This window comes from Olea europaea, chromosome 11 (assembly GCF_002742605.1).
Source record: "Olea europaea var. sylvestris chromosome 11, O_europaea_v1, whole genome shotgun sequence".
Taxonomy (NCBI): Eukaryota; Viridiplantae; Streptophyta; class Magnoliopsida; order Lamiales; family Oleaceae; genus Olea; species Olea europaea.
Genome location: NC_036247.1, coordinates 17,073,562 through 17,085,594, shown reverse-complemented (window position 1 = coordinate 17,085,594; position 12,033 = coordinate 17,073,562). Strand labels below are relative to the sequence as shown.

At 31.1% G+C, this 12,033-nt stretch overlaps 1 protein-coding gene across 1 annotated transcript; it reads left to right on the top strand.

Annotated features, from left to right (window-relative positions):
• Window positions 1-10,511: 10,511 nt before the first annotated feature.
• Window positions 10,512-10,996, top strand: LOC111404534. Its single transcript, XM_023033327.1, has 2 exons — window positions 10,512-10,738; window positions 10,795-10,996. The coding sequence occupies exons 1-2, from the start codon at window positions 10,512-10,514 to the stop codon at window positions 10,994-10,996; spliced, it is 429 nt and encodes a 142-aa protein (XP_022889095.1).
• The last annotated feature ends 1,037 nt before the right edge of the window (window positions 10,997-12,033 follow it).

Here is a 12,033-nt window from a genome sequence, read left to right as displayed (position 1 = left end):
TTCTGTCAGGAAGGGTGTCAAACCCTCCCTGTACAAACAGCAAGGTCTTAAGTATAAAGTTGGATGGTCATTAGTGGATTGAACCCACTCTCATTTCATTAAAATAATTTAAAATTTTCAAATGGATCCATCAAACACCAATTTGGCAAAGGGTTTTTCTACATAATAACAGGAGAAATAGATGGTTTGAACTGCATGGCACTATGAGCTTTCAAATCCTGTCTTTCTTCTTCTCTTATCCTTGTGAGTGTGCGGCCACCTTCTTATTCTCTTTGTAAGATAAAATCCTTTGTTGGTTATTCATATACTTGGCAACTTTAGTGTATGATTTGAGGGGTTGAGCAGTTGATTTTTTAAGTTGATGTTGGTTTGAGAAACTAAGTCTGTTATTTGTACACTTACGTTATTGAAGATCTTGGTGAGTGCTCACGTCACACTTTAGTTGGTTAAAATTTTAATCAAATTAGAAAAATCACCCTTGAAGTTGCTAGACTATTGTGGAACCACTCGGTACTCTCACTGTGTTTGAGAGTATTCTCTGTTTGGGAGTATTTGATTCGGGGTCCTTGTTTTCTATGTCTTCTCTTTCTTTTATATTCCCTTGATTATTTTTTCGTGACAAACCGCTTGGAAACTGCTTGATTGCTGTATAACTACCTACTTTCTTTATGGTGACTAACTTGTTGTGGAACTGCCGTATCTAACTGTTGTCATTACTCTTTGTCGTTCAACCGCCTTCAACTGGGCTCCTTGAATCGTGAAATGTGATAAGATTACTCAATAACTGTTATTCTGGATAACCATAATGTTTTATGCTTGCTAAGATCCTGGGCGATTCGAAAGTTTAGGCGAGAACGTGGTCATCGCTCTGGGTGACCGTAAGGTATTCTATTTGCTAAGATTCTAGGCGTCTTGCAAGCTTGTACGATAATGTTACCGTGTTCGTGGGTTTCCACCGCATTCATCAATAATTCTGTTTGGACCTTTATCCTGGATTCCCCAATTGGGCTTCGCTCTTTGGGCTATTTGATATGGGCTGCACTTTTGAACCTTTGAAGGAAACATTCTACCCATTCGTTTGGCATTTGACGTAGATTCACCAAATCGGTCAAAGTAACTTCAGATTCAGTCTTATAAAACTGAGCATGGAACAATTGCTCCAATTGTTGTCATGTTTGAACAGAGTTTGTTGGCAAATTGATTCGGGGTCCTTGTTCTCTATGTCGTCTCTTCCTTTTATATTCTTTTGATTATTTTTTCGTGACAAATCGCTTGGAAACTGCTTGATTGCTGTATAACTACCCACTTTCTTTATAGTATGCTAACATACTGGGCAATTCGAAGGTTTGGGCGAGAACGTGGTCATCGCTTTGGGCGACCGTAAGGTATTCTATTCGCTCAGATTCTGGGCGTCTTGCAAGCTTGGGCGATGATGTTACCGTGTTCGTGGGCTTCCACCGTATTCATCAATAATCCAGTTTGGACCTTTATCTTGGATTCCCTAATTAGGCTTCGCTCTTTGGGTTATTTGATTTGGGTTGCACTTTTACTATATCAACAGTATGTATGTCTCTCCTGTGTCTGTCACCATTCTCTTGGCCCTATCAAATTTTTCAGGAAAAAAGAAAAAGAAAAAGAAAGAACAACCCACTTGCGGTCCCCAAAGATGTCACTTATCATCAAATCGAATGAGAAAAGCCAATTCAAGAAGTTGTCACTTTAGTTACTCAAATCTATATAGTTTCAAATTCTATTCAAATTCTAAGGGTAGTTTAATGAATGAACCTCTATTTCTTTGGAAAAGAATTTAAAAGGAAGAAAGGGGTACGGAGGGGGAAAGAATTTTGTAAATTTATATGTGTTGTTCAGTAGATGGTCCAACATCTATTGGGGCAGAGAGGCTGGCTGGGCCTTTCCGAGCTAATTGAATTCAGAGCTTATATGGAGAGACTGGGCTCATAGGGGAAAATGAATACTGATCTGGGTTCGGTGGTAAAAGTAAAAGTAAAGCAAAGCCACATCAATAATGCTACCAAATCAAGTAGTCATATGGCTTTGTCCAAGAAGAAAAAAGGGTTAATTAACTATCAACCCCAGTGAGTACTCATATGCAGTTTATTTGATATATAATTCACCACCTTCACTAACTCATTCAACCAATCAAAGCTTATAGGATCGATCGTCTCGAGTTATAAAGCCAGATGGGATTTTAATAATTTCAATGAAAGGAATAGGTTTTCAATTGAAAATAACATGAAAGAACAAAGATTCAAATCCATCCATCTCTCTGCAGATGTTAACTGAAAAGTTCGTAAAAAATTATAGGACCATTTTTACTTGAAAAAGTATGTTGGATAAATCGACGGAAGAAAGTTTACTTTTTCCCTTTTCTTCCCACACCCATATAAATTCTCTAAGTGAAGGACAATCACTTCATTTGACATTTTAAATGACATTCTGCTATTGCATTATGAACAAATATTAATATGGAATTGGAGAAAGAAAAGATAAACATTTTTCATTGTAATTGATCAGTAAATAATTGTTCAACACTACAAAAATCCCTAGTAAGGAAAAGCCTCATCATCCTGGAGCATACAAGATAAGATTCCCAATAATAAGTGGGATCCTTGGAGAGGACTGGCTAATCTCTATGCTATATGTTATGTGTTAGTTTGATGTCCTTCGAGTAATATATTGTAAACAATATTATGAATTAATATTCGATTATACACATGTCCTAATTTATAACAATAATCTAAAGTTCCATTATTATATATGATGTCACAAATTGTACACTTGATGGTTCAAGGATAGTGAGATACTATTATCATTAACGACTGGTACATAAAGTTGGGACGTTTTTTGTAGAAAAGATTGCATTGTTCTTATTGCGATTTGTCTAGATTCGGGATAAGAACAATGATGTGTTCTGATGCACGTTGAACAGGACTGCATAGATGACTCATTTGTGATCCCTTGAAATGAGACTTTACTTGATCATTGAATGAGTCATCTAAATCCTGGCCAATAATGTACCTTTGATTACTAGTTCAAATTCTTTGAAGTACAGATGAGTGAAGTCTTAATTGAAAGATCGATCTCGATGCTATGGAATTCGGGAAAAAACAGTTAGAGATCATATATTTGCAATAATGATATCCATTAATTATCACGATGAGTCGATCGTCACTCCAAGGTATTCTCTATAGGCATTTGAACTTGAGCTTATTAGCCTGACAATGGTTTAAAATAATAAGTGGGAAAGGGTTTATAGGCACGTATAAATTCACGGCCTCCTCCGTTATATAATTTGTTATTAAAATATGTATTTGTCTAGTATCGAATTACAATCGATCTCTCTAAAGGTTGACTACGTTATTTTAGATCAACCACTGAAGGTTTCACAATATATATGTCTAAAATATACCGAGTAACGAACAACCATTGAAGGCTTGGCATCGTGGTTGCAAAGATCAAGAGAGACTTCCATGCTGAAATATCCATATCCTACATCTCTTCCCTTGGAAATTTTTACTAGATTTATAATCACAAGCATGAATATCTTAACCAAAATTTTGCAAACCATCAATTCTCGGCATAGCACAATTTGTATTTTCCCCTGTTGCCACCAATAGCCATTGACAAATATACTCAACCGCAGACAACCTAGTGGGCCACTAATCGAAATAGTCCTAACTCCACAAACGGCAAGCCTCGTCTTATTTAGCGGACTCTTCACATTCATTGACATTTGGATTGATGTTGAAGTGGCTAGCACATTGTTGTGAATCTAATCAGAATATTACGATAATAATGAAATAAACAAGAACAAAATAAAGAACATCAAGATTTATGTGGAAACCTAAGAAGAGAAAAAATCACAGGTAGAGGAGGAGAAATCTACTATAATTAATAGCAATTGTGTTTACAACAATATCTCAATGCTCTTAATTAAGATCTAAAGCTCTCAAGATATTGTATTAATATTATGGGAGTAATATAAGTCATGGCTTATATATATAAAACCCTAAAAACCAAGTTAAAGATAAAGAAGTCCAAAACGTGTAGGCGAATGATAAGTGGGCAACAGTTCTGCCGCTCGAGCATTAGGCGGGTGACAGGCGGGCAAGAACTTTCTGTTGAAAATCTGTTGATGTTGCTCGAGCGTCCAACTAGTGGCAAGTGAAATGCAACGTCCTTTCTTCCCAATCCATAATTTTGATCTCTTCAAGATCCATAATTTTCTAGAAACCAAGTTGAAGATAAATAGGAGTCTGAAACCCGTTAAAATGTAAAACTCGAGAAACCCCATTGCTCTAACGACAAGCCGGCAAGACCTTTCTGTTGAAAATCCGTTGGTGTCATTCAAGCGTCCAGCTAGCAGCAGACTAGTGGAAGTACGACGACTTTTTTTCTTTGTCCATAATTTTGATCTCTTCAAGACTGCTTCAACTAGAATTCCAATATCCATTAGAATTTGAGTCACATTACAACACATATGATTAGATATAAACAATTGGCAAAATTGTTTAGGGAGATGAAACTTTAGGCGATCATAAGTGTGCTCTTGCCACAAAGATGCAATGCAATCACCTCTTTCTAAGGCACTCTTTGCTCGTTCAGGCCAACTGCCACGGCCAAGCCAGATGGACTAGTCCTGACCATGATAGGACCATTCACCCAAATACGGCCGGGTGCTAAGAAATCGAAAATGAAAAGCTAAACATTTTTCCTTCTTGTTTTTCCTCAAAAGATACGTAAATTTGGAGTTAAGGGGATAGTGGAAGAGATTTAGATTAGTAGAAGAAGTTGGAGAGAATTGTAAGAGAAGATAGTTGAACTTGTTTGGAAAGCCACGATCAATTCTAAACTTTTCAGCTTATTTCAATTTGGTCTCTACTTCATTACCGTCCGATTTTAGTCCTCTTTCGTCACAATCTTCAATATTATCCCAAAACTTTCAAATTTTTCACAATGGTCCATGAACCTCAATAATCTTCCAAAATTGGTCCTCCGCAAATTCCAAAAATGTGTAACTTAGTCTCCAAATTTTTAATTAGTTGAATTTCCCTCTTGAAACTTGCGATTTTTCTCTCATTGCACCCTTAATGCTTCTTTTTAATCCCGTACGATATGGATAGTCTTCAATTCCTACAATTCAACTCCAATTGAGATATATATAAAATTATCCTTTTTGCTCCAAATATGCCCTCAAATCATTAAATTAAACTAGAATATGATATTTGTACATGATGGATGGAAATGTACTACTAATGATGCAAAAGTATTCACTGATGTAGTTACAAGAACATCGAACAACTTTTCAATGTCGCAGGGAGTAAAATTCTAATATTTCAAAAGATATGTCAAATATTTTTAAAGTACCTCTTTTGCTGATCAATTTTACCTTGTTGATTTTGGCTATTCAAACATATCAAAATTTCTTACCCCTTGTCAAGGTCAAATATATCATTCGTGTGATTATAGTGAATGAGGGAGACTGCATGAAAATATAGGAGTTGTTCAACTATCAACACTCTTCTTGTCAAACCATTATTGAATGTTGCATTGGAGTGTTAAAACCAACATTTTTTTTATTTTGAAATTAATTACAAATTATCCACTTAGTAGACAAAGATAAATCCCTACTACATGTTGCTTAGTACATGCCAGTCGTATGCTTTGGATAGTTTTTTCTCACAATATTCATCATAGGATGTTGAATTTTAAGATGTGCTGATTTCAAGCGAAGATTAAGAAGTCATAATTTGACGCTAGTCAAACAAGTCGAGTGGGACAAGCTAGTGACAAATTCCTATACAAATATAGAATGACTAATCAGCGGCTCACTTAATTTTGTAGATTTATTTTGTTGTTTTAATTTTCTAATCGTGTTTGTTTCTGCAATCAGTATTTATGAATGGAACCTTAATCCACTTTCCATTGAATCGTTTGCTACAATCTTATCATTTACAACCACGTTATATAATTCTCAATTCACGTTGTTAGTTTTATTTTCTTATTTCCTATTTTTACCAAGTCAATCTATTATTTATTTGTATTTCATTTTTGTAAAGGGAAATTTGTAAGATTTATCAATTTTAAAATGTATATATTATTTGATAATATATTAACATAAAATGTTGTATTTAACTGAATAATTCAATTCATTGAATCAAATATCACAAAACAATTTCTTAAAACTTCAACCTAAAAGTGTTTTCTAGTTTCTTGTTTTGAGAAATACATTTTTACGGTAAATCAAACATGTTTTCAGTAATATTAAAATATATTCTCAAAGTAGAAAACTAAAAATAAATTTAAAACTCAAAATTAAAATACAAACCAAATGGGACCTTAGGAGTCTGAATTAAGAACCATTTGAGTCCTAGACGGTTCTTGGTTCTTGAATTGAAACTATTGGTGCCTAATCTTGGAACTAAATTTATCTTCTTTATGAGTTATTTATTTATTTATTATTTTTCTTTTTACAATTTATTCATCACGAGCCAATGACCTGACCTGACATAGGTAGCAAGTTTGCAAGGCTCAGTAAGTAACAAGTACTATAATCAACCAGATTTGTTCATTTAAATAATTGAATCATATCACTCTTGTTCGTAATCACTATTGATTACACTTCACATGTATCTTGCTCTACAAATCAATCTTACTGCGTTGCACATAGAGCCACAACTAGCATAGGAGAGACTCATCATTCATTTCTCACCCACGCCACCGGATCCACCACCATGGCATCAAAAAATGGAAGAAATTTGATTGATAAGATGTGATGAAGTTAAAAGATGATAGATTCGGTGACCCGAGTATCTTTGATCATCTAATGTTATATAATTTTTCAATTGTGAAATATTTATGAACCAAAGGGAAGACATTTGGTGGCATATTCTGGCAGACATTGGATATTATTTGGTTGCATATTTACAGTTGATTAGAAAGCATTGAGATATTTATTTGATGGTACATTTTATTTTATTTTATTTTTTTCTATTTTTGCTAGTGTCAACTCTATGATTTTAAAAAAAAATAAAATGTAATGGGTAGAATTGAAATCGACAATTCGAGTTTGATTTCAGTAATTACATAAATTAAAATTATTTCATTTACGAAATATCTGAAGTGTTATAGACGGTTACGAGTGTTGAAATACCTGAACTGACAAACCCGGAAACCTAAACCCAACCAAAATCACCCTTTAAAGATTGTTCAGAATAATCTCTCATTATTTATCGAGGATATTTATTTTAGTACATTGACTCAAGATATTATCACTCAAGCACATTGTCCAACTTTAAATATTGAAGTTTCATTGTAGTATATTCAATTGAAAAAAGCGAGGCAAGTTAAGCTCATCAAAGCCCCTTTGAAGTAATATAAAGCATTTTCTTCAATTGACAGCCAACATTAAAAAAATTTCTTAGAAAAATAAATCCATTATTATATGTACAGTGTTAAAGAGGCTGTTTTATACACCCATCTTTAATATTGATTAATGAATGTAATTTGGCTGCCGAATCCGTGTATGTGCTCTGCTTCCATGCATAATCTGGGTTTTTTTTGTTCTACATAAAGACCAAAAAAGAGGAGGCACCTAACCATATACTAAACTAAAACAACTAACAAGAAAATATCATAAAAGGTTTCCGCGTTTATGTTGAATTTGTTAATGGTTGAATCACTATTTGTTTCACCCCACAATAAAACGAAGTCCATATTTTCTTAAGGGCCAAACAAATCTTGGATCTATGAAATTCAGTAATATTACTTATGGATTGTTTGGCCCCGTTTAAATGCATGGTTTTCAACTTTTAATTAGTCTTTGAACTTAAAACTTTTCAATTTATAGTTACTAAGTTTTATAATGTCCATCATATTAATCATTTAATGGTGAGATCCATGCATATTATATAGTATGCTTATGTGATGTGATGGTAGACGTTAATTGTCTGAAAATATGAATGTTCTCTTCAAGTGGAATATATCATAACTAAAATAAAAGAGTCACTTATTGTGGCACTGTTTCTATGGAGTCGTGCCCAGTAACTGTTTACCATTTTTTTTTAATTAAACGTTATACTACTTTATTGACTTTCACATGCAATCATCATTTTCATTTCTCTTTCTTTTCTCTGTCTTTTCTATTTTTTCAAACAACTGTCCACGCTCTTTACTCTACTTCCCTACACAACCAAGACTTCTTTTTTCTTCTCTATTTTAAAGATTTTCTAATCAAAAATTTATTTGTCCTTTTTTCATTAAATTTACAGTACAAAACGATATCGTTTCTCTACGTTGAATGGCAAAACGATGTTGTTTTATTTCATTAATATGATAAAATAATGGAATATATCTTATATATAATTATAGAAAAATATTAATAATTTAATTAATAATAATTAAATCTTGATCAATGTATGACATGTTCACTCATTACTTTAATGTTTGAGATGAATTTTTTTTTTCAAAAAATGGAAAAAATTAAGATAATGACTAAAATTGAGAATTCTAATTTTAAGGATTATCCTTTTCAACTGCATCTAGATGGTATTTCATTATGCAAAAATTTAAATGTTAGAATATTGAACAAGAGATAATGGAATAAAGCATAATCTCAAAAAATTAAACGAACCAAATTGTAACTATTATTTTACACCAATATAATAGTAAAAAAACTAAATGATTCAACAAATTAAAGAACAAAAAAAAATTGCAGACAAAAATTTTAAAAAAAAAAGTTATTACAAACTTTTTTTAAATAAATTGAAATAACTAAAATTAAAAATTAATATTATTTAATTAAAATTGAAAAATTATGCTTTATCATAAAACAAAAAGAATTAAAAAGAATTTTAAATCTGAAAAAAATATTTATAATATGAAGAAAATTTTTTTTAAAAGAATTTTAAAATTATATAATTAAAAAATTAAATAAAAGAAGTTATGAAAATTAAATAAAGAATATATAAATATTATTTAATTAAAATTGAAAAAATTAAGCTTTATCATAAAAAGAAAAGAATTAAAAAGAATTTTAAATTGAAAAAAAAAATATTTATATTATGAACAAAACAAATTAGAAAAAAAATGGAGAGTTTCTTTCCATAACATGGAGAGAAGTTTACCTCTCCATCACACGGAGAAATTATCTTCGTTCCTGATTTTTTTTAAATTTTTAAATTTTTTTTCATATTATAAATATTTTTTTTCAATTTAAAATTTTTTAGTTCTTTTTTCTTTGTGATAAAACTTAATTTTTTCAATTTTAATTAAATATTATTTATATATTCTTAATTTAATTTTCGTGACTTTCTTTTGTTTAATTTATTATTATTATTTTTTTGAAAATTCTTTTAAAATTTCTTTTTCCTTCATATTATAAACAATTTTTTATTCGATTTAAAATTCTTTTCGTTTTATGATATAAATAATTCTTTTTTAATTAAAACTTCATCAATATCTATATGAACCTCTATTTATTTTGTCCAATGTATTTCTACTGAAATTTTTATCGATAAAATTTTATATTTACCGATAAAAAAAGTATTGATATCTTGAACTCTAAAACTCATCAAGTAACAACAAAGACATAGCTCGACTAATTATCATCATATCTTTTCTACGCTATTATATACTCAATTACAGTATTTCATAAGCATTGAAAGTGCATTTTATGCCTCTATATAAAAGAGAAGATGGGGGGGGGGGGTACTGTTCATTTGTGGTACGCGTACACATTCAACCGGTTTTCAACGATTTTCCTTTTTGTGTGTGTGTATATATATATATACTCTTTTATATCCCTCGGTCATTTTGAAAAAAATTATCTTCATTCTCAAACATTTGTCCCGTTTTCACTTCTACTCTTCTATCTCCCTGGGTCATTTTGGTGCTTTTTGGAATCGTAAGAAGCATGTGGTATTTCTTCCCTACAGTTCTAATTTTCATGAATCAAATATTCCTACAAAATCTTATCCTATTCAAATGAACAAAGAATTGTTAGACTTTTGTATCAAGGAAATCAATGATTTACTTGATAAAGGTTTAATACGTCCGAGCAAATCTCTTTGGAGTTGCTCAGCGTTCTATGTCAATAATTCGAATGAAATTGAACTCGGGGCTCCACGTCTTGTTATCAATTACAAGCCTCTTAATAATATTTTTCAATGGATTAGATATTCACTTCCTCAAAAGAAAGATCTTTTGAATAGATTATTCAAAGTTGTTATCTTCTTAAAATTTGATATGAAGTTAGGTTTCTTGCATATTCAAATTCAAGAAGAAGATAAGTACAAAATGCATTCAATGTTCCTTTCGATCAATACGAATGATATGTTATGCCTTTTGGTCTAAAAAATATTCCTTCTAAATTTCAAAAAATCATGAATGATATTTTCAATCATTTTTCAAATTTTATCATTGTTTACATTGATAATGTTCTTATATTTTCTGAAAGTATAGAACAACATTTTAAGTGTATCAATACATTCATGCATGTTATCAAGAAAAATAGTTTAGCAGTTTCTGTTAAAAAGATTGTTTTGTGTCAAACAAAGATAAGATTTTTAGGTTATAATATTCAAAATGGTTCAATTATTCCAATTCAGAGAAGTTTAGATTGTACTGAAAAATTTTCTGATGAAATTTTAGACAAATCTTCTCTTCAAAGATTCCTTGATTGCTCAAATTATGTTGACGACTTTATCAAAGAGATAAGGTTAATTTGTACTCCTCTTTTCAGATAAGGTTGATTTGTACTCCTCTTTTCAAAAGACTACAAAAGAGTCTGAATCCATGGTCTCACGAGTGCATATTAGCTGTCCAAAAAATAAAAAAAGCTGTAAAAAATATTCCATGTTTATCAATTCTTGACCCTACTGCTTCAATAATTGTCGAAACCGATGCCTCTGATTTAGGCTTTGGTGGAGCTGTTAAAGCAGATTCCAAAAGAGTCAAATCAAGAACAGTTGGTTAGATTCCATAGTGGTATATGGACTGGCCTTTAAAAGAGTTATTCTACTATCAAAAATGATAAATTTGAACAATAAAAGGGGTACCAAGAATTACATCTTGATCTAAATCTTTAACAAGATAAAAAATATTTTTGAAACAAATATTTGAATTACAAACATGAGCTTTTGAAAGTTTATATTGAATGTTGAGTTTCTTACCACTAGCACCATAAAGACGCTCAATAGTTTTTTCAAAATATTTTGTACGTATCAATCCTTCAAGAATACAATTTTGATCAGCTCCAGAATCAATAAGGACTCTAGAAGTAAATTTGAATTCTTTGTTAACTACAATAATCATATTACAGTACCATTTTTGAAGTTGAACACAATTAATGACATTAATCATTTCTTCTTTGGATTGAATATTTGAAGGAATAAGAGGATTTGATTCTTCACCAGAAGAACTGGAAAAAGATGATTAAGAAGGAGTCTTTCACTTTGACAGTTGACTTCTTATCTTGAGTTTTGAAAAGAGAAACTTCCATTCTAACATCTTTCATTTGACGTTCAGGAATAGAAATTTGAGACTTCATGGAATTGACTTCTGATTTTAAATCAGAACTAGAAATTTTGAAGTTTCAAAACGATTTAAAACTTTTTGCATATTGAAAGGTTCAGCTTTTGAATTTGAAGGAAGAAGGGAATTAAACTTATTTTTGAACTGTGGATCATCAATCTGATCAATAATCTCTTTAATAAGTTCTTCTTCTTTAGTAAGAACATTTATAGTTTTACAACCACAAAGTTCTTTACTTTGACTTGAAGAGGATTGAGAATCTAAACTAGATTTAGCATCTGAATCTTCTTGGCGTTGATAAATATGTTCCAACTCTGAGTTTAACTCATTATCAGAACTGGAATTTGAATCACTAAGATTGAAAAGTTGAAACTTAATATCTTCATCAATTTGAAGATTATTAATCTTGCTTTTGAGATGACATTTATTAGAATAATGCTCAGATTTTTGACATTTCCAACAAGTAAAATTGTTTTTTCT

What these genes read in the sequence shown, in the direction of transcription:
- LOC111404534 (XM_023033327.1), top strand. Translation starts at nt 10,512, where the DNA reads ATGCATGTTATCAAGAAAAATAGTTTAGCAGTTTCTGTTAAAAAGATT. An exon ending in GACTTTATCAAAGAGATAAG is followed by an intron (nt 10,739 to 10,794) that starts GTTAATTTGTAC and finishes TCTTTTCAAAAG; the next exon opens with ACTACAAAAGAGTCTGAATC.